At 44.4% G+C, this 22,367-nt stretch overlaps 2 protein-coding genes across 7 annotated transcripts; one reads left to right on the top strand and one right to left on the bottom strand.

Moving 5' to 3' along the window:
* Positions 1-389: 389 nt before the first annotated feature.
* Positions 390-11,633, bottom strand: bub1 (BUB1 mitotic checkpoint serine/threonine kinase). 4 transcript variants are annotated; one of them, XM_026194532.1, is made up of 24 exons: positions 11,402-11,632; positions 11,189-11,248; positions 10,559-10,700; positions 10,252-10,448; positions 8,690-8,730; positions 8,501-8,577; positions 8,365-8,414; positions 7,616-7,800; positions 7,432-7,523; positions 6,841-7,205; positions 6,340-6,380; positions 6,144-6,263; positions 5,837-5,947; positions 5,578-5,662; positions 4,794-4,878; positions 4,513-4,690; positions 4,331-4,394; positions 3,460-4,247; positions 3,247-3,347; positions 2,921-3,082; positions 2,159-2,316; positions 1,832-2,009; positions 887-993; positions 390-793 (listed from the first exon to the last, which is right to left on the bottom strand). In XM_026194532.1, exons 1-24 carry the CDS (start codon positions 11,422-11,424, stop codon positions 595-597), a joined length of 3,609 nt encoding a protein of 1,202 aa, XP_026050317.1. In that variant the 5' UTR covers positions 11,425-11,632; the 3' UTR covers positions 390-594. The 4 variants fall into 4 exon arrangements, with proteins under 4 accessions (XP_026050317.1, XP_026050318.1, XP_026050319.1 ...); XM_026194533.1 differs by having other exon boundaries at positions 5,578-5,659; XM_026194534.1 differs by lacking the exon at positions 11,402-11,632 and adding an exon at positions 11,327-11,344.
* Positions 11,634-12,179: 546 nt separating this feature from the next.
* On the top strand, positions 12,180-21,994 carry LOC113037453 (heterogeneous nuclear ribonucleoprotein Q). 3 transcript variants are annotated; one of them, XM_026194538.1, is made up of 11 exons: positions 12,180-12,364; positions 12,967-13,126; positions 14,151-14,269; positions 14,382-14,603; positions 16,062-16,238; positions 16,599-16,734; positions 16,859-17,064; positions 18,236-18,385; positions 18,462-18,583; positions 18,676-19,214; positions 20,753-21,994. In XM_026194538.1, the coding sequence occupies exons 1-11, from the start codon at positions 12,362-12,364 to the stop codon at positions 20,776-20,778; spliced, it is 1,860 nt and encodes a 619-aa protein (XP_026050323.1). In that variant the 5' UTR covers positions 12,180-12,361; the 3' UTR covers positions 20,779-21,994. The 3 variants fall into 3 exon arrangements, with proteins under 3 accessions (XP_026050323.1, XP_026050322.1, XP_026050321.1); XM_026194537.1 differs by having other exon boundaries at positions 20,750-21,994; XM_026194536.1 differs by lacking the exon at positions 20,753-21,994 and having other exon boundaries at positions 18,676-19,919.
* The last annotated feature ends 373 nt before the right edge of the window (positions 21,995-22,367 follow it).

Genomic DNA, 22,367 nt, shown 5'->3' with positions numbered 1-22,367 from the left:
ATAAACCCATGAACTACGACCATCTTTCCACTAAAATCACACAAAAACATTTTGATGTTTAATGTTTCTCATCATAAGATGAATGAAAGAAGCTGAATTCAATGCTGTTTTTAAAATTTAGAATAAAAGCAGGTCAACATTTATGCTTTATCAGTTTATGTTTGTCTCCTGCCATCTTAATCCCTGTTTTCAGGCTGGGACATTTACCAAAGTCCCTGCCTCACTTACTTCCTGAGATTGTCAGTGAGACAACAACATCAAATTTTTATATGTTTTGATTTGTCCGGTTGTTTTAATGAGAGAAGAAAAAGGTCAAAAACAAAACACTGAAAAACGTGTTACAGTGAAGCTTCAAACAGACTATCGTTTGTTTTTCAAGGGAAAAAAAATAAAAAATAAAATTGTTTCACAAAATGGGAACAAATTCAATTTAAAAAGTGACCTAAGAGAAATATACATTTATGCATTTGTACGAGCTGAAATGCTTCACTCCTCCCGCGATGCGTTCACAGTCCGATGTGTCAAAGAGTGTGCGCTTAAACGAGTGCAAACGGAGGATAAACAGCAGCCTTTTTTCAGAGCGAGGCATATCCGTTATCTCCGCACCGTCTTGCGGTTCTCCAGCAGCAGCACCACCAGCCGGCTCTTAAGCGTGGGTAGTTTGTTGCCATAGTTCTCCTGCAGAACCGTGTTCATCCGGCAGCGGAGGCTCCGCAGGCTCGGCAGCGAGCCGGAGTCTGGAATGTTCAGCAGCGTGTGAAACAAGTCCAGCCACAGGTCGCTGTGAGGGTTTCTGGGGGGGGGGGGGGGGGTTTACCATCAGCACACATATGCACAAAAAACGAGGTCAAATAAAGACAAATGGGAGCTTCCTTTGAGCACTCACCTTCTAAACACGCCGTTCGTCTTCCACACGCCTCCTTCGTTGGTCACCTGCATGTACGTCCCAAACAGCATGCAGTACACGGTCCCCGCAATGCCAAAGTAGTCGGTCTGAAACCCAAACAACAGTCAGACCTTCAGAATAAAACTCGTTTTCCATCTTTAAAAGGAGTCTTCAACAAAATCTCCAGATGTTTCTTTCTATAAAACATGTGGGGCTCCACATGTCGTGGTTCACACATCGGGTGACATGCAAAAGCTCTCTGTTTGAGAACAGAAGGCGACAAGCCTTTTGGCTTTGTGTCAGGAAATGATCGGCTATATGAAGGCACAGCTGAAAATAGCCTCCTATTAACCATCAAAAACAGTCATCAGGTCATGAAATGTGTTCATGACACTTCCCGGTGTTCCTCTGAGTGTCTGAGGGACGCCTGAGAGTGATGATCAGCTGAACCCTATAATCCCCTTTAAATCGAGAGAACTCGGCTCATACAAGATCTACAAGAGCTACAAGATCATTTCCCATAACATCATGCTCTTTTCATTCAGCCAGCTGACTGAGTGACCTGCAGAGATGAAACTCATCATACAAAGACACAGGCTACCATCACAAACTATCAGCTGTGCAAATCTAAATATGAATTATCGCGAGGAAAATGAGACCAGCAAGACCTTTTTAATGAACCTGGAAACTTGATAAGCTGAGTTTTGGACTTTCCATTAGATTAACAACACTACAAAGTTTCCCGTACACAACTCCAGGGACAGAAACAACAAACACTGGGCGCTAACCCACAGAGACATTACTCTTAGCTCTCAAACACATACAGAGTATGAGAGAAGCTGCAGCTCAGGAAAAACCGCACTACTGTCCAATGCTGCTGAAACGTGGCAGTGTTCGACCCTCCCTGTGTATGTTAATGCCTCTTCTTGTCCTTGCTGTGCTCACCTGGTAGTTCCACGGTTTTCCACTCAGCATCTCTGTGCACTGGAAGCCCGACGTCAGGCACTTGGCAGTGAATGCAGTGCCTGCTGGGAAGAGCTCCATGTCGATGCTCTGCCCGAGGTCGACAAGGACCAGGCCGTGGTCCGTGCTCTCTGAATCAAAACGCTTGTTCTCCAAGAACCTGAAGGACACGAGTGATGACGAGGCGTTTCAACAGAGCCTGAAACTGAAGTGTCACGAGGGGAGGACCGGGCCTGCCCGCCTCACCTCTGACACTTTTAAGCTGCAAATACGAGCAGCACAGAGATAAAAACAGCGTGTGATTGGTACCTCTCTCCCAGCAGGAAGTTGTCAGGTTTGATGTCGGCGTGGATGATGTGGATCCTGTGCAGCAGCTCCACCATGTGGAGGATGCAGACGGTGAAGTACATGACGAGGGGCTGAGGCATCACTTTGTCACTGAGGGTTCTGTACATGTTCACAGCGTTCTGCAGGTGGAGCAACAGCATTACAGTGAAACAGAGAAGCTTTAAACCGACCGAATAGTCTCTGCAGACTCCACAACAATGGTTTAAACCCTCATAACAACTTATGGGGGGGAAACTGTTTTTATTATTAAGGCTTGTATTTGTAAAATTTGATACCAAATAGGCTGCTTGGCTTCAATTCCACTAATTAGAGCCCCTGAACTGGACGTCTGGACTGTGTACTGTTTTAGCCTTTTTGGAGCATTTTTAATGACATCATCTGACGAATAACAAGGCTGCTGTGAGGTTACCGTGCCAACAGACCGACCCACATGTCCAAGCTCAGCTGTGGCAAGCAAAACTCTAGTATTTAAAGTTTCTCTTCCTTCATACTGATTAACAGTCTTTGTCATCCATGTTATGGATTCATTATGTGCTCAACTTATTGTTTAATTCACTGAAAAGTGACCACTAGAAAATTCTGTAACAAAAGTCAAGTTACGTAAACACAGATCAAATCCGAAATTATGGCGCAAAAACTAAGAAACCAACAAATTACTGGATTTTAAAAACATATATACAAAAGTAAATTCATATCCATAAATCCACACTGACGGTAACTGACCAGTAGGGTGCCGTAGCTGTGAAGCTCACCGAGCAGCACGCTCCCGTTATGGAAGAGGTGAGCTGAGTGCATACTGCTGTAGAGGTGACGGACGTCGGGCCTCAGCCGAGCGTCGAGCTGGGTGTTGATGTAAAACTCCCAGGGGTTGGCCGGCTTCTGAACCTGCAGCGAGGACACATGTGAATCCTGCGGTCATGTCCAAATGTCTCTGAGAACACGGTTCATTTCTGAGATGATTCAATAAGATTTGTTTCACCACTACATTAAAAAAAAGGAGCTGAGTAACACAGAGACAGGGACGCGGCACTCTTCATCCGCAGCCTCACCTTTAAAACGGTCTTCTCTAAGGTCACGGGGTTCGTGGCCTGGTAAACTGTCGCAAAGGCTCCCTCTCCAAGAACGCAGTCCACTCTGAGGGACTCCTTTCCTGTCACGACACAAACATTCATCGTTTCAATCAACACAGCGTACAGTTTTTCTCTGCAGCTGGATCAAAGCCAGACTTCCACACCTAACGGAGCAGGCGCTGCAGATCTTACCCATGCTGATGGTCATTTTTGGAGTGATGTTCGGTATGTTGCACTGCCAGGTGGTGCAGCGCGGATGTGTGGCGAGAGGCGGGCTGAGTCCAGACAGCAGGCTGGAGATCAGTTCGGTGTCCCAGGGATCCGACATCAGCTGGACTGCCCCCGTCTGGGCTTTCTGCGGCGTGTCACTGTTCATTGAGATGTCAGCGCTCAGCCTCAGCCCCCTCTCTGGACTCATGGGTTCATCCTCCCTGCTGATTGATGTCGGGCTCATGGGCACGTCAGCACAGAGCTGTGGGTGCCCTGGACTCATGGGGAAGTCCAGATTCTTGGGCTGATGGGGACTCAGGAAGGCATCCAGGTCTGGCTCGGCCATGGCCTCTGGGCTCCTGATGGCTAGCCAGTCTGGTTTGAGAGCACCCTCGGGGCTCATGGGAACGTCACAGACCTGATTCTGGGCTTGCTGGGGGCTGCTGGGGGTCTCTAGGTCCTCCATGATCTGAAAAGGTTCGCTCATGGGTCTGCCTGAGATGAAGGAGGCCTGTTTGGGTGGCTGCTCGGGGCTTGCATACACCTCCCAGCCGGGCCCCGCTGTCCTAGAGGAGTCGGCAGGACAGAGCGTCTGGTCCCTGAAGGAGAGCACGCCAGGAGGAGGAGGCTGCACCATGGTGAGTGAGGACGCAGTAAGGCAGTGCTGGGCCGCTGCAAACTCCTCTCCCACGATGGTGCCCTGCCTGGCAGAGGAGGGCACCGTCTGGCCGACGGTGCTTTCGTCGGTCGGACTCTGCTCCAGGATGGGGCTAACAGAGGAGAGGACACATCTGTGACATCTGCACTGATAACAGTGACACGAATGGGCAGTGGATACCTGAAGACTGATTACCTCAGCTTTTTGGTCTGACGCCTCAGGTAAGCTTCTTCATCAGCTTCCCCCTCACATTTATTCTCTGTGGGGCAGAAACATTTATTATTTAGGGAAACTTTACATTACTTTCAGCTTGTTGTTAAAATGAGACAGGTGCGGAGGCTGCGGGAGGAATAAGCCGCAGGTTTGGCTCCTCTTACCTCGGTCCTCGAGGAAGTCGCTGCTGATAAAGGTTTTGCAAGTGAATGGCGTGGAGACGAACTGAGCCAGCATGGCGAAGTCTGTGGTGCTGTTGGGACAGGCGGCGAGCGAGTTGAGCGAGTTGTAGCGAGCTCCCCACATGGTGCTCTCATCTGGGATCAGATCTGAAGGAGTCTCCTGATGAGGATAAGAAAAACACGAGGATGTGAACCTGAAACAAACACACCAAACACTCGTCCAGAAATCTGGAATTTAGCTTAACATGAGTAAATTCACTCACGTTGGGTTTGTCTGCCTTTGACACCGGGATTTCAGCCAGAGCTCTGACTCCTTTAGGCTTCTCGGCATCAGCAGGAGCAGCGGCACTAAACAGCACAGAGACAAAAATAACAGGAACACTTGGCTGTCATGAAGATGCACTTCATTTTATCCTCAAGGTTTCACAGCAGCACAAACATTAAGATGAACTGATCTACAAAAAACATACGACAGAATGAAATGTGTGCCGTTCTGCACCTTGACCCCAGCAGCTGAAAGAGTCCACGACAAACAGGAATTATTTAAAAACGGGGGTTTGTGGGTTTTTCTCATAAAATAAATGAAAAATATGTCTGTGTTTGTTTTAGCAGCCTTTAGCAAACACCATTTCCCAGAAGCCTTGAGTGTTTGTGAACTAGGTCTTTCCTAGTAATGACATTTAAATCTCAGTGTGAGTTCAGTGAGACCTGAAGCTGGAGATCACATCAACATCTGAGTGGAAATCAAAAGTTAAATCCTCCTGAAAGCTCTTTTATTGCATTCACTACACGAGCTAACAGAGTAAACAACTGTTAAAAAAAACAGTCTATAAATTACCACCTTTATTATTCATATTCAAAATTAAAAGCACTAAAGTGTCCCCGAGTCTTCTCAGGCTGAAGCACAAAATTCTCTTATCCTGGATAAGCAGAAGAAGATGGATGGATACAGGACATCCAGCACAGACAGAATATCACACAGGTTACATGGGAGTGTAACATCACAGCTGGGGTTTAGGGTGTCCACAGTGTGGGGGCCATATTTACCTGCCGTTTTCTTTGTTGTCGTCATCCTGAAAGATGGTGAATGGAGTCGTGGTGGGAGGCTTAGATAATGAGGAGGCTCCTCCTGCTAATCATCAGAGACAGAATAATTAGGTTATCTGGAGCGAGACCAAGAATCAGTCTCAGAGGTTCAGGCCTGAGTTTGCTTTGACTCAAACAGGAGGAACATTAATTTTAAGCACTGGTGACCGGATCCAGTTAGATTCTGTTATTATCCCGACTGTGTTCAGAGCCTATTTACCGCCTATCCAGAATCCGGCTTCAGACTCCTTCTCGGCAGCGTGGAGGACTGATGTGCTGCTGAACGGTTCCTCGAGTAAGGTCGGAGCCTGGAACATGTCCATGATCACGCCTGAGTCGACACAAAGAAGAAAAGAACTCAGTGAAGGAGTTTTTACCACAGCCGCCAAAGCCTGAGCAGCAGTGAAGAGCAGTTTGATTAAAGGACAGAGACATAACATGAAAGTAACTCTTTGAATCCAAAAACATTAAATTTGATATAAAAACACCTCTGATGTGACAGCAAAGAGACAAACTGTCGTGCTCACCCAGCGCCTCTCGTGTGTTGACAGTAGGTGATGGCAGCACCCGCGACGGCGTGGCCTGAACGAAGCCGAGCGAGTTATTAGGAGTGACGTGAGACAGGTTAGCTGTGGCTCCCTGCGACACTGAGAGGGACAGAGAGGGCTGTGACTACATCTACCAGAGACACGCAACAGCTCGACAAAATAAAAGCACACTTACCATCAAGCTTGTCCTCAGGCTCTGCAGGCAGACCCACATCCCTGAGAGAAAGACAAGATCAGTAACGCATCTAAAATCATTTCAATCAGCCATCGAAATCATCATCATGTGTGCAGGAGAATTTCTAATAAAATCGGAATACAATTCATACACTAACTGACTAAAGAGAAAGCTGCTTATTACTTCATTACTTATTGTCACAAACTTTATGGCACAGGCATCATGTAGTGATGAGCCCATCAGCAGGGCTTGAACTTTAACAGAAATCAGACTGTCCAATAATAAAACGATGAGGGACAGAAAAATAAAAATAAACTTGTGTGGGAAACACGGGGGGGGGGGGGGGGGGGGGGTGTTTCCTAAAAAACGTCTCTGTAGCTGTTCTTACATCTCGCATTTTCATGATATTAAATATTAGGTTCAATGTTTTCCTTGCACAACCAGAAACCTATGCTCCACAGAGTATCAGAAGCAGTGTCGAGGGAGTTAGAAGGTACCCACGTTGCATTGTTCTCTGGGGGTGGGAGCCTGTCTGTGCTCTCAAAGCTCACAGGCTGATGAAGTGGCGTATGTGGGACCGCTGAGGCCCAGGGGAGCGGCTCCCGATCTGCAGACTTCTGCAAACCCATGTCCCGCTCAGCTGGGACAGAGGGATGATGGGATGCCACCGAACTTAGCGTGTCAATGTTCTGCTGGTGAGGAGGTTCAGGAATGCTGGCGGCGGCCTCTTGGATGAAGGTCGGCTCGGTGTTTAATCTCAAGCCAAGAGAGCGCCGGCTGCTCAGACGGTTTGAGGGTGGAGGTTGCTTGAAGGAGGGTTGGGTAAGACTCGGGTTTACATCGGCAGCAGTTTCTGCTGCAGGCGGCTGAAATAAAGAAGAAGAAAAGCCTCTCAGACTGACGCAGTGAACCCGATGTGCTTATCACTCACTGTTTTCATTCTTGGATGCTGCTAGAGCAACTTTGCATGATTCGCAGCTCAGACTAATCCTTATTTGTCTATTTTTGCTGGCACTTTGGCTTTGAGCCTGAAGCTTAGGGCTCTGATGCACATTCAGCACAGCCTATTGCATCAGGATGCTTTTGTCTTACCTTTTGAGATGAAGTCTGTCTGATTTCAAGATCGCAGAAAACTTTCTCCGTCAACCATTTATTCCTCTCCTCAAACTCGCTCGGTGTCAGCGCTGACATGAAAACAATAAAAAGGACATTTACTAGAAATCCAGACAAGTGTTCGCAGCACGGATTTATTTTAGCTGCAGAATTAAAAACTCACTGAAGTCTGTCTTGTCTTTCTCCTCCTGCTCACGGAGCTTGCGGAAGTAATTCTGAGCTCGGGCCTCTTCGAAGCATAGCTCAGATTCGTCGCAGACGAGATCTTCTACCGTGTACTCGGACACGGTCTGAATGCCAGAGCCCTGACTGGTGGGAATTGTCCCGGAAGTCTCAGAGCGAGAGACTCTGTGAGCGACAGAAGAAATCAGGTGACATCATGCTGTTAAGATCCTCGAAACTGTGCGAGTGTAGATGAATGTAAAGTGAAGCTCTTCTGCTTCTATTCTCTGTCACAGAAAGCCCATCCCAGTACACGAATTTTTACATTAACTGGAAGAAATTCCACATGAATCAATCCCTGTGAGCCCAAAGCCATCATCAGGCAAAGCTACTCTAGGAGCAACAGCTGACATTTGCCACATTATGAATTTCTAAGATGCTTATTCCACCTTTGATGAGATAAAGGAAGACAGATTTAAAAAACAGAAGATCTTTTTCCAAAAAATTCCAAATAAAACAAACAAACCCTCCTAAGACACTTTTATTTACTGTTCCTGTGGTTAATGTAAATCTAATTTGCTTCCAGAAACACAGTTAAAGGGTGACTTAAACTCTTTCCCCCCCCCCTATTTCTGTCTTTGAGCCTCTTCCTTTTTCATCTCATGGCTGTAACATGTTGTGTTGGTACGAGCGCACTCTGCTGACATCAGAAACAGGAACCCCAAAAACTGAGTTCAGTGTTTCACTCACATGTCGATGAATTTACTCGCAGGTGGTTTGGAGGGACAGTCCACAGACATCTGTGACAGAGGACGCACAGTGTGAATGGAAAAGCAGAAAATGGCATTCATGCACAATTAGGATGAAAAACCAGAGATAAACACACCTTGTTCTGAGTGACAGGCTCTCTGTGGGGCACCTGATTGGTTAAATTGGAGTTCTGCAAAGGGTTTCGACTTCCTCCTTCATAAAATAGACATATAAAAATAGTCAGACAGTAGAGCAACAATAAAAATTTCTAAAGAAAGAAATCCAACATTATATAATAAAGGAACTTTTAAATAAACCATCTTACCGGACACTGCCGTCTCACTTCTGGTTCTGGTCTGAAACTGCCTGCAGATCAGAGTTTCTGTTAGCCCACAGTATATAACATGCAGCACAGTAACATACCGCTGTCACTGCATGTGTAGAGTGACTACACACAGCCAGATATCATTCACATTAGAAGGCCAGATTAATATCCAGGCTTCAGTTGTTAACACAGACTTTAAATTCTTTCACTTCTTAATTGCACCATCCCTAAAAGATTACAGCAATATTAGAGTTTCCATACCCCAGATTATGTGAACGTCCTGCCCAGACGAGAGTGACGTAAATGCCATCATCAGAGGGTGAACGCGAGGCTCAGAGCAGATGCTCACACTTTATTACTGCTGGGGCTTTCCATCACGCTTCCTTTAGACCAGGAGTCTCAAACTTAAATGAGCTGTGGGCCACTGCTGGCATGGTCACCTCATGCAGGGCTCCAAACCAGGGGTGGGCAACTCCAGGTCTCGAGAGTCAGTGTCCCTGCAGGTTTTAGATGTGTCCTTGAACCAACACAGCTGATTTAAATGGCTAAATTAGCTCCTCAACATGTCTTTAAGTTCTCCAGAGGCCTGGTAACGAACTAATCATGTGATTCAGGTGTGTTGACCCAAGGTGAGATCTAAAACCTGCAGGACACTGGACCTCGAGGCCTGGAGTTGCCCACCCCTGCTCTAGACTAACTTTTTGCCGTGGTTGCACTGGTGTGCCTAACTTTTTTTCTTAGGTGCACCAGCACAAAAGTTAGGTACACCCAAACCTTTCAACCGGCTAGTCGCACCGTGTGTGACACAAGAATTTTTTTTAGTTGCACCACTGAGAAATTAGGGCCCCGGAACGTCTTGCTCAGACCAGAGTGATGTAAATGACGTCATCAGAGAGTGAACACGAGGCTCAGAGCGGATGTTCACACTTTATTACTGCCAGGACTTTCACGCTGCTTTCATGCTTCTTTTAGACCAGGGGTCTCAAACTTGGGACTTGGGACCAAACTTGTGTTTGACAGCTGCCTATGTCTGCGTACAAGTGTAATTCTGATCTTAGTCATACAAACTGAAGAAACTATATCCAAATACCAAGACCACACCAGTGGTGATGCCTGACAGATGAACATCGGCAAATCTCATGTCCTGCAGAGCTGATGGCAGATGTTCAGCGTTCTAGAATTCAGCGCTTTCAAGAGCACTGTAAACTCAAACAAATACTACAGTATCTGATGTCTGCAGGTTCCTCAACTTTTTTAGTAGTTACACTGAAAACAAACCACCGGCCACCATGATGATAGCTGCCCACTAGTGAGACCACATATGTGTGTGTCGTTTTAATACTTTTAATACAGTAACAGGCTGGAGGTTGGTTTAACAACAGCTACACCACAACACAGAGGTTAAACCACTTCCACACATTTCAACTGGCATACTTTCTCTACAAAACACTCTGAAAGGTATCTACATAGGCCAGACTCCCACCGACACTGGCACAGACAGCTTTGTATTTAACCGTCTGAGGTTACCATGAGAAACTTCGTCTCACTCTTCAAATGCTTACTTGTATTCATGGAGAACAGTGCTGGCTGGATGAGCTTGGTTCTCCAGCGCTTTCTGGTATACTGCATCAGCCTGTTCATGCAGTCCTCTCTGTTCAAAGTGCTGAGCCCAGGCCACATACAGGCCAGCTGTCCTGGTGCCGACGCCCCTACTGAAGACCTGACTGTACAGGGAAACAGGGTCCACGTAATAACTTGCCTGTAAGACACAGTGAGGCAAGAAAAGAGCTCGAGTAAGACTTTATCCAACTTAAAAAGATACAAACTATGGAGACAACTGTAAAAATACAATGTTTTAATCAGACTTACACATTTGATGCAGTAGTTCACATATCTGATGTCATTCGCGTATTGCTCGACATTCAAAAATCTGTGGATGAGACGCTCAAACACCAGCAACATCCCTCTGCCACCATCTGTAGGTAGCCTCTGCTCCAGGTACTCCACAAACCTAAAGAAGCACCCAGAGAAACTTGCCTTCAGTACTTCTCATTTTGTGTGCATCTTTTTGTATTAAATCATCAAAAAATGATTCACAATATTTTTAAGACAGACTATTATTGTATTTTATTAAGATATTACGCAGTTATTTATCTTTGAGGCTGGTTGGTTTGCTGTTTTGTGTGCTCTGAGACAAGCAAACATTTGTGATACATATATTCAGCCTTAATATCCAAAAGTGTTATTAAATAACCTAAAGCTGGAAATAGACGGTAAAGAACAGGAAGTGTGACTTTGAAAAGTAAATCCAGGTCTACTTCCGACGTCAACACTCAAAAATGAAATAAGCGGACGATCATTTGTTATGTACCTCCTGTGTTAAGGCTGTCTCTTACACTCTTACAGGTTTCAATATGATTTCAATGGCTGCAGGACTAATAACTTTTCCTAAATTACTATAAAACATTACACATCAATGAAAACAGTCGAAATTCTCACTTGATCCAGGCGTCCAGTGGGTCGTCACCTGTGTATGAGGTCAAACTGTTTTCAAAACGCCTGAAGGGTAGAAGTATGAGTAATTAAAACATGTCTGACAGCTACGTTGTTTATGAATTAGTTATAAAAGATCCATACATTCATGTTAGCACTGAAGCTAACCCCTTCAATTGAGCTAACAGCGGCTAACGTCCATGTTCCATCGTGACTTACTGTAAATACGAGGCGATATCCATTTCGCTTTAAGTTAAAAAAAAAAAAGTTCTCCCAAGAAAACCGATAGTAAACTTTTTTGTAGCACTTAATTCCTCTGGTTTGATTGTTTGCTATCTAAAAAATTCGCATATTTAGACTTGTTGTTGTCCTCCGAGCCGCTAACGTTCCCCTTACATTTCAAATTTCGCGCTAAGCCAATAGCGTTTCAGAGGGCGTGGGAAATCCACGCCCATAACACGTGACGCACAGGCGTAAAAAAAATTAAACAAAAGGTATTAAAAACTAAAAAAGATCACACAAAGTGCCGTCTATATTGCCCTTTCTGTGAGATTCAGTTTATTTTACTGAGAAAACAATGCTAAGTTTTACTATTGAAAATTTGAAATGGACGAACGCCATGATTTTAATTTACAGGTTCTCCAGTTGAAGGATCAAAGTAAATAAGACTTTACTTCGAAATAATCCGGAAGCACCTGGTGTCTATGTGCTTAAACATCTTCATAATAAAATTGCAAGAGAAAAAATAATCATCTGAAATTAATTAATTTACTCTAAAAGCAGTGTTACATTTACACGTACATTGTATAGAATATACATTTAAACAAGCAGTATATTTAAACTAAAATACAGACATCTCTTTGTTGTAAAATAAAATAAAATAAAATAAAATAAAATAAAATAAAATAAAATAAAATAAAATAAAATAAAATAAAATAAAGAATCACTGGTTCAACGCCACCGTTCGAAGCCCCAAAGTAGCCCATGAAAAGCAGTTTCAGAAGCCCCGTACACGCAGGGGGTGGGGTGGAGAAGCGGAGTTTGCGACGTTACGTAGCCGCCATTTTGTTTCACCGGGAGTAAAGAAGCCACCCTGAGAGCCCCGGCGTGAAAATTTCCCCTCATTCGGACTACCTAAATTACGGCGGAGCTGCATCGTGCACCCAAATTCAGATTCGCATGGTACGTACGCTCTCGAGGCAACGAGAGGGGATGTTAAATTCGGCTATTAACCTGCAGCTTTCTGCACTCTAATGTTCGATGCATTGCACGACCGGGTGCTGTTAGCATAGCAGCTCGTTTTCATGGCTAGCCGGCATTTTGGAAAAATAACGGGCCTGTTTGCATATACTAATGGGAAAATAAATGTGCTCTACGTTATGAGTAATGGGCCAAACACACGGAATCACCACAAATTGCACGTGCTTGACCTTTGGATCTTGTTTAACTAATGCTAATCTCGTGCATTGTGCACTTCCATGCGTACCGCGCTCGGTGAGGCCTGTGATCTGTACGAGCCACAGATGTTAGCTCACAGACGCGTGGTGACTACATGGATGCCGCCTTTTCTGCTCACTGCTTAGCTGCTTGTTTGTGTGCTGTTTGGGCAAGTTTGTTTTTCCGCTGGCGTCTAACACGTGGTGTTAGTTTCGCAGCGTCTGCAGGACTTGCCTGTAAACCAAGTGGACGATGGCGCCAAACTGCACGCTTGATGTTGTTGTCCCACTTTAGTCCGGCGAGTGCGTTGCTGCTGGTGGTAAATGTTTGCTCACTTCTCTGCGCAGATGTCTGAAGACATGGCCACAGATCACGTTAACGGGAACGGGACGGAGGAGCCGATGGACACTACAGCCGAGGTGACCCACTCGGAACACTTCCAGGCTTTACTGGAGGCAGGTTTACCTCAGAATGTCGCTGAGAAGCTGGATGAACTTTATGTAGCAGGTAAGAGAACGCCCTGCCTCCGTTTTCAGCTCACAGTGTGTGCACAGATAAATCCACCCTCCAGCACACAGTGTGAAAGTCAGTAGTATCTGAAATTTGTGAATGAAATGTAGTACAGTACCTGGAGAGGTGATGCAAACATTACAAACACAGGAGTGGTGTGCTGGTCTAGCCTGCTTGAGATGACATGGGGTAGCCCATGAACCAAAGTTGAGTTTGACTGAGTTAAAATATTTGTCATGAACTCTTTGAAATCCTCTGCCACTTTCTCCTTTGTTGTTCAGGTATGTTTATTAGTGTTTAATTACCACTAAAACCTTCCTGCTCCTGAAGGAATGTCAGCACAAGTTAATGAAATTTGTAATTCAGAGCAATATTAACTCTTTTTCGTGTCTTTACTGGTTATTTTGTTAACCAGTAATAAAATAAAACGATGACAGTGAATTAAGCAACACCCTAAATGAACAACAGTGAACAGGGAGCTGATTCAAAGTAGTTAAACCAGTCGTATCAGCTGCTGACAGATGGCTGAGGGAGCATCAGATTGATCATTGTCACACTGAAGTATAGAAATCAGAGCAAATGAAATAACTCCTGTTACTACAAAGGCCTGGGTGAAGGTAGATGGAGGCCAGCTGGCAGGAACAAAAGAGCAGCTGTGTGTCCACGGCAGGTCAACAGGACTGTCTGAACCTCCAGCAGATGGTGACAAACACTGAAAGGAGACCTCAGGGCTTCTTCAGCCTCCTGAAACCTGGCAGTATGACAGGAAAACTTTTATGTCCATAATAATGAAACTGCTTCATACCTTCAGCTGTTTTACTTTGCTTCCTTTTGGATCACATTGATGATCCATCCTCAATCCTCTGTTGCACAACTGCACGAGTCCCACTGTCTCTGTGAACCTTCTCACCTGTGCTGAGTATTGATGAAGTTGATCGGGTTTCTAAAGTTGTATGGGGGTGTTTCTGGTGGGGTCATGTGCGTTTGCCAGTTATTTTGAGGTGTGTTTTGTGTCCGTCAGGCCTGGTAGCACACGGTGACCTCGATGAAAGAGCTATTGAGGCTTTGAAAGAATTCAACGAAGATGGAGCCCTGCAGGTGTTGGTGCAGTTCAAAGAGAGTGACCTGTCACACGTGCAGGTGAGTTTTAAATCATGCGAGACATGAAGGGAACGCTCGGCTGTTTATTTTTACCCCCTAACGGCAGCTAAATGTCCAGGTTTCTAATTTTCTGTTGTTTCTTATTCCCCAGAATAAAAGTGCCTTTCTCTGTGGGGTGATGAAGACTTACAGACAGAGAGAGAAACAAGGGACTAAAGTTTCAGACTCCATCAAAGGACCAGATGAGGCTAAAATCAAAGAACTCCTCGAGAGAACCAGCTACACACTCGATGTTACAACCGGCCAGAGGAAATACGGCGGACCCCCGCCAGAGTCCGTGTACTCGGGTTCTCAGCCCCCTGTCGGCACAGAGGTACTCCTCGTCAATTCATAGAAAATAGGGTCTTGTATTATTTCCTGAGATGTTACATTTTCACATCATGTCATTGGAGAATTTGGTTGTTTTGAAATTAGGAAGCTGTAAACAAAAGGCAGGCACAGACAGAGGTGCTTTAAATGGTTAAACCCACGATCAGAGTGGCGTCAAGATTCACTTCATTAGCTTCTGTGAAGCAGGAATCACTGCTCTGCTGAACAGGCATAAACGTAGCTAAAGTAAACTTACTTATATTTAAGATTTTATAAACCACCACCAATGATTTTGACAATATTTGGTCTGAAATTTTATTCACAAAGGTTTTAAAACTGATACATCAACACTGAGTTTGATTTATAAAAAGTGTTGGGAAGAACATGAAGCAGAAGAAGAAGAGTTTCTTTTAACGAGGTGAAAATTATGCGAGGCTTCAGTTTCTTACTGCTGAGAAAAAAAGATGTATAAATTAAACTCTGAGGACCTAACGAGATGTACTTTGAGTTTTAGCTGCACTGGGGTATATATTTGGTGTATTCAGATATGCTGACTTCGCTGTGACAGGTCTCGCAATGTGATGTGGGCTTTGGATCCGTAGATGTTTATGTGAATTGTTTGCGTGTCATTGGCCTCACGTGGACGGGGGGAACGAATGCACTGCTCAGTTTATCCTGTCATACAGTCACCTAACGGTGCAGAACAAGGAGCATTTCTTTGCTGGATTAAGTGGAGATTAGTAAAGTTTGGGCTGTCAGTTCTTCTATAGCATGAACAGTTTCAGCATTCTCTGTAGTTCCTGTGGTCCGATACTAGCACCGGTTAACTCATCTTAACAGATGAGGCGTTTGTGCAGAAGGCCCCTGACGGTCCAGCTCAGTTATTCCTGCCTAGTTTTTCCCTTCAGCTGTTTTTACGTGGGGTTCTCCACACAGTGTGGTCACCTTTACCTCCTCACATGTTCTCCTCCTCAATATCAGTATCTCACACGAGGTTTTTCTTCGCTTTTCATGAGTTATGGTGCAGTAATATTTGTTTCGGCATTATCACAAGACTGAGCATAGCCAGTTTTAAACTTCTTAAAGTGTGCAGCACAAGCTAACCCGACACTGTCTCAGTGTTTACCAATGTCAAAATGCAAGGATGCATAAGACTGCAAATATTTCTGTGCATATTTTATATCAATATAACTTTACTGAGCTTTTTAACATGCACGTGTTTAAAAAGGCGTAAAATGTGATTTTCCTGTTGGGCAGCGTTTATAGGAAAAAGCTGTACAGACATGAAGTGTTTTCAGTCCACTTCACTGAAGCAACTTTAAGAGTAACTCCTAATTAACATAAACTGCACTTTTGAAATGAAACCATTTTCAGCTGGTTAACTAATAAATATTCAATAAAACCAGTTGCTTGTGGGTGTTTATATTTAGAATATCCTTCTTTCTTTTTTGTCCTCTTGTAGATCTTTGTTGGGAAGATTCCCCGTGATCTGTACGAAGACGAGCTGGTTCCTCTGTTTGAGAAGGCCGGTCCGATCTGGGACCTTCGGCTAATGATGGATCCGCTGAGTAGCCTGAACAGGGGCTATGCCTTCATCACGTTCTGCAGTAAAGAGGGTGCCCAGGAGGCTGTAAAGCTGGTGAGTTTGTCAGGAGCACGCGGCTGAGCATGTCGCTTTTCTAGAAAGTGACGGCGTTCAGGAGACCTGTCACTTTGTAACGGAGGAAGCTGTAGCTCAGGAGGTGAAGGGGGTTATATTCTGATTGGAATGGGTTTTGCTGGTGGTTCGATCCCTGCTCCAGTCTGCATGCCAAATATTCTTGTGAATCTGTGAATATTAGATATAAAGCACTTTCGCATGAAAACCATAGAGAAAAGTGCTGCATGAATGCGTGAATGAGGCGTGTTGTTCTGCTCTATGAGAATAGGTTACCTCAAAAACCTGTGTGCTGGAAAGGTTTTGAGTCTAATGAGAGTCCATCGGCTTTATTTTTTGCAGTGCAATAATCATGAGATTCGCCCTGGCAAGCACATCGGGGTGTGCATATCTGTTGCCAACAACCGGCTATTTGTTGGTTCAATTCCCAAGAGTAAAACAAAGGAGCAGATTGTTGAAGAGTTTTCCAAAGTCACAGGTAATGCTTTCTGACAGTTTTGTTTTTCTAAGAATGCCCTGCTGTCCTCGTTATTCTGCTCAGAAACACCCAGACTCTTAATATTGAACCACAGGCAATGTTTTTGTTTTCTTTCTTCACCCAGAGGGCCTGAGTGATGTCATACTCTACCATCAGCCCGACGACAAAAAGAAGAACCGAGGCTTCTGCTTCTTAGAGTATGAAGACCACAAAACGGCCGCTCAGGCCCGTCGCCGGCTAATGAGCGGCAAGGTGAAAGTTTGGGGCAACCTCGTGACCGTGGAGTGGGCAGACCCCATCGAAGACCCCGACCCAGAAGTCATGGCCAAGGTGAGCATTGGGAATCTGAAGTGTTCTTCAATCTTTAAGCCATAGGTGTCAAACTCTGGCCCGCGGGCCAAATTTGGCCCGCAGCATAATTACATTTGGCCCGCGAAGCCATACCAAATGACCATTAGAGCTGGCCTACTGGTATTATACAGCTAACATAAATATAGTTTAGTATTAAGCTTTGCTTGTTCCATATTCAGTTTTTCAGCAAAACTTGTTTGAGTCCATAAGAAAAGATTCATTCTTATATCTGGAGCAATAAATATATTTCAATAAATATTAATGTTAGCCCACGACTTTGTTCCAGATTTTAATTTTGGCCCACTGTGTATTTGAGTTTGACACCCCTGCTTTAAGCCAACCACCCATGAACTTAATCCCACCTCTCACTTTAAGGTCTGAAAGGCTTTTGTCCAATTAGTGATTTAAAAGCTCCATTAAATAACCAGTAACTAAAAATAACCTAAAGCTGTGGGATTTAAAGATTAAAAGTTATTCCCCCCCCCCCCTTTTTTTTTTTTTTTTTTTTTTTAAAATGCTGAACTCGTTTCTATTGAAACGACAGCAGAGCCAGAGTTAAAGCTGTTAATGAAGAAGGAAAATGTTAAGATCAGATCTCAATCTTTGGCTCCTTTTGATGATCGGATGTCAAATTCTTGCATTTGTAGCTGACTCTCCAAAGCAAACCATGTCTGTGTTGCTGATTCCAGTAGGAGGCCCTGCACTGGCAGCAAAACATCAGTGCTTATGCCCTTTGTGCTGTCTTTGTTTTTTGTTTTTAAACACGAGATAACAAGCTAGATGACACACATCAGCATTATAATGAACTGTTGTATTTTTAAATGTGACGGTGGGTTCATAAAAACTGAATCTTGCCCTTTTTTCCCCTCTTAATTCAGTGATGCAGAAAGTGCCGTTAAACAAGCAATACCACTGAAATCACAAATCTTTGCCATTTCTCTGTATAATTTTAAGGCAGGTTATATAAATAATAATAAAATATTAACATTTAACTACATTCGTGTTGTTGAACATAAATCTGTTTGTTCATATTGTGACCCTTTGTCTTCTTTAAATCAATCAAATTTTCCAAAATATGTGATTTTACTGCCTGCTGATAAATGTGCAGGAGGAGATGAGCTGATTAAATCTGAGCTTTACTTTGTTGCAGGTGAAGGTTTTATTTGTGAGAAATCTCGCTAATGGCGTCACGGAGGAACTCCTGGAGACGTCCTTCAGTGAGTTTGGAAAGCTGGAGCGAGTGAAGAAGCTCAAAGACTACGCCTTCATTCACTTTGAGGAGCGGGACGGTGCGGTGAAGGTATGTGTTACCCTGATGGTTGGCGCTGGATTAGAAACGAGGTGCAGAGACGTTAAGTCTTGTATTCTGTGTCCAGGCACTGGAGGAAATGAACGGGAAGGAGTTGGAGGGAGAGCCAATCGAGATAGTGTTCGCCAAGCCGCCCGATCAGAAAAGGAAGGAGCGCAAAGCCCAGAGGCAAGCGGCTAAAACGCAAATGTAAGAAATGTCTTCTCGAAGCATTCTGAGCAATCAAACCTTTGTTTTTGTCAGACCTGTCTTTCTAACCCGTGCCGTCTTACTCTCATCAGGTACGATGACTATTACTACTACCCTCCCCCTCCCCACATGCCCCCTCCCAGCAGAAATCGGGGTCGAGGAGGGAACAGAGGCGGCTACGCCTACCCTCCTGACTACTACGGTTACGAGGACTACTACGATTACTACGGCTATGACTATCACAACTACCGCGGTGGCTACGATGACCCCTACTATGGGTACGATGACTTCCAGGCCCCAAGCCGGGGGCGGGGCGGGAGCAGGGGCGCACGGGGCGGATCCTCCCCGGCCAGAGGACGTGGCGGCTCGGGGGCACCCAGAGGGAGAGCAAACTTCTCGCAGCGCGGCGGGCCAGGACCAGGTCGTGGCGGGCGCGGCGCAAGAGGAGGCGTGCAGCTGAGAGGGCGAGGAGGGGTACGTGGTGCACGGGGTGGCCGCGGTGGAAATGTAGGAGGAAAGCGCAAAGCTGATGGGTACAACCAGCCAGATTCCAAGCGTCGCCAGACCAATAATCAGAACTGGGGCTCTCAACCCATTGCTCAGCAACCGCTCCAAGGTGGTGATCATTCTGGTAACTATTCCGGTTACAAATCTGACAACCAGGAATTTTATCAGGATTCTTTTGGGCAGCAGTGGAAGTAAACCCCGTAGTGCTTTGATAACAAAACCCGTGTTTGTTTTTGTCTTTTTATTTAGAGACTTGATCTGATTGGCCCTCAATCCCATACGGTTGCCTGCATTTTTTTTCTTTTTGTTTTCCTCAAAATTGGTGACATCTGGCAAGATCTCCTTTTTGTACATATTTTAATAATCCGCTTGGACTCGTCTTAGTCACACTCCCACCTGTTTCTGGCGAACTGGTTTTCTCTCTTCCTTTTGGGGTTTTTATTTTTTATTTTTTTAAAACGACGAAAAGAGAAAAAATACAATGGGCGTTTAAAAGATTTTCCATAACGGAATTTGAAAAAATTTTTAGATGCAAATGTGCTCGAGCTGTCTATTTGGCTATAGCTTTATGTCTGTTTTTAGAAATTCTGGTTACCATGTTTTAAGTAGCTAACGGCAACAAAGCATATGTCTCCTAAACATGTATTTAAATCCAATGAATACGATTTGTATTGTCAAAAAGTAATGCGTGTCTTGTTATTGAAAAGAAGAAAAAAAGGACCATCGTAGTCCTATGGTTTTTCTTTTTTTGGCTTTACATTTTGGCTTGTATTCTTTGCTGTTTGTCTGCTTTAATAAACATACACGCACTCGTGTACAAAACTTCAAATTGTGTTGCAAATTCATGTTTCGGCAAATTCTCTCTTCAAATTACCTTCAAATTTAAGGCTCCTTGTGGAAGAAAATGGACCAAAGGTTTGCCAAATGTTTGGCCACGTGCTACAGTGTCACCTTGCATGCCATCAAATTCAAATCACCTTCTGATAGTCGGCATCTCTCAAGTGCTCTGTATGTGTAGTGACATACTCCATCCTTATGAGTTTCTCTCATGTCCAAAGAACATTGTTTCACAAATTGGTGTCCGAAATTCACTCTCAGCAGCGTCAGGGTTAAGCCCCGCCCCCTACAAGTCTCTTAGTCCTTGTTATCAGCTTTGGTTGGGGGTTTTTTTGGGAGGGGGGGCATAAAAGCACAATTTGATTTGTTTCAAAGTGAAGCTTTTCCTTGTCCCAGAAGGATCTACTTAGCTGTTGAAGGCCTGGATACTAATCTTGCATGTTTTACTCTGGAGGTCTGATAATTGTGCTCTTGTGCATGACCTGCTTCTAGGTGTTTTGTTTTTATTTTACTCCCCTTTTGCTTTTACTGATAATGATGGCTGCTCTTACCCCCCCCCCCCCCCCCCCACCTACCCCCTTACCTTGCTCCCCCTCCTCCCTCCCTCTGTCTGTCTTGAGCCGCGTCTCACCTACTGCACCTCCGTTTTACGTTTAATAACTGGCCCGGCTGACTCTGCTCGCCGTCTTCTCTTTAAGGCATTGCCATGTGCATGTTAACGTCTGAGCTTGTGCGTGTGAGCTCCAGAAACTGTAAATGTGTGTAGATGTGATGCGATCCTGTTTTCAGTTCTCTAATTGCTTCCTTTTGTTACCTGACTAGCAGGAAAAAGGGGGCGAGGCTGGTCCTGATGTGTTGCTATGAGGACTGACGGCGACGCACGCTGCGGGCTTCGGTGGATGAAATGGTAAGGTCAGCTGACTCAATGGTCCAATGGTTGTCCAGCCTTTTATTTTATTTATTTTTTGATTTTTTTTGATTTTCAATGTAAAGGAAGGTTTTTTTTCATTTTGTTTTTGATCATCTTCGAACTGCCATGTTTGAAGATGATCAGAAGAGTAAACCCCACCTCCTCCAACCCTAAGGCAGCCATGTGAGATGTACTGAGGTCACGGTGGACATCCTTCTGGAAAAGGCTTTGCACTTTTTTAAATTGAGGCTTGGAGTGGTGCAGTGGGACTTGTTGTTTCTGAGTTTTTGGACTGAGACGTGTGAGGTGCCGACACCTGGGTCTCGCAGGAAAACTGGTTCACGAGCTACCTCGGTTTCACGGAAACGCCTCAGATCATCTACTTAAGGAAACTGAGACAGGGCTCGAGCCTCTCCGGCCTTGCAGCAGAGCACTTGATTTAATTGAGGCTCTCGCTGAGACCTGGCACCGGCCGGTCCTGTGGGAGCGAGCCTGAACATGCCTTTTTTTGCTGTCTTTGTACATGAACTGAGTGACAATGAAGTTAACGGACAGATTGTTTTGTCTTTTATTTGTAAGGCTTGAAAACCACAGCCCTCCTCTTCTTCATGTCTTCCACAGCCTGACCCAACAGCTGTCTTAACTACAGATTTAGGATGTCATGTGACATCCTGCCATGTCTAAGAGGGTCTGGAAGAAAATGGGTTACATGTTTTGCATTGTATGTATGCCTCTGTAGACTATCATGCCATGTATGTATGTGCTTATGAGAAATTTACCTGTGGTGTTGACTCATGACTTCTCACTGGTGCGAGTGTAAAGGAGAAATTTACTGCTGGCTGCTCAGTATTTGGAAGGGTGGGAGTTTAAGGCTTGTTTTGATTGAGAAGATGACCAACCAAAGAGCCTAAAAGTAGTTTTAACACTTAGTTTTATACTCCTGCGATTTAAAACTGGTTAAAAAGAGTAAAAATATAGTCAGACATGTTAGAATGAGAGTAAAACATTTTAACATCTGTCTGTTCTTTCAGCGTTAAACGTTGAAGGGAAATGCAGACCTTGATCTGTGGTTTTATTTGAATCAAAAGGAGATAATTAATTTCTTCAGAAAACAAAATTTAAAACAAGTTTTTATGCTCAGTGTCAGATAAAAGCTTTTTCTTTGTTTATTTATTTTTTTAACCCTGACAGATAGGGCTGTGCGATATGACAAATCTCATATCCCGATAGAAGACATTTATCGTCCTGACAACGATATAAATCACAAACATGTCATATTTTCTGTAAATTCTGACTCTCGTCCAACTCGACTTGCATGAAGTTTTTCCAGCTAGGCGTCCTTTACCCTGATTCGAGTGTTTTAACCGATGCATGAAACTATACATTTTTAGACATAAGTTGTAATGGCCACCATTTTCTTTCAAAGTTTGAGTCTAAGGTTTATTTTTAGCACCTGACGGCTTTTTTTTTTTTTTTTTTCTTTCTTCTCATCCCTAAACTCTCTGCATACTCTTTGACATGATTCTGTTT

This window comes from Astatotilapia calliptera, chromosome 15, assembly GCF_900246225.1.
Source record: "Astatotilapia calliptera chromosome 15, fAstCal1.2, whole genome shotgun sequence".
In the NCBI taxonomy this organism is placed as follows: Eukaryota; Metazoa; Chordata; class Actinopteri; order Cichliformes; family Cichlidae; genus Astatotilapia; species Astatotilapia calliptera.
Note: the sequence above shows the minus strand (reverse complement) of the source record. Positions and strands in the feature narration are given on the sequence as shown.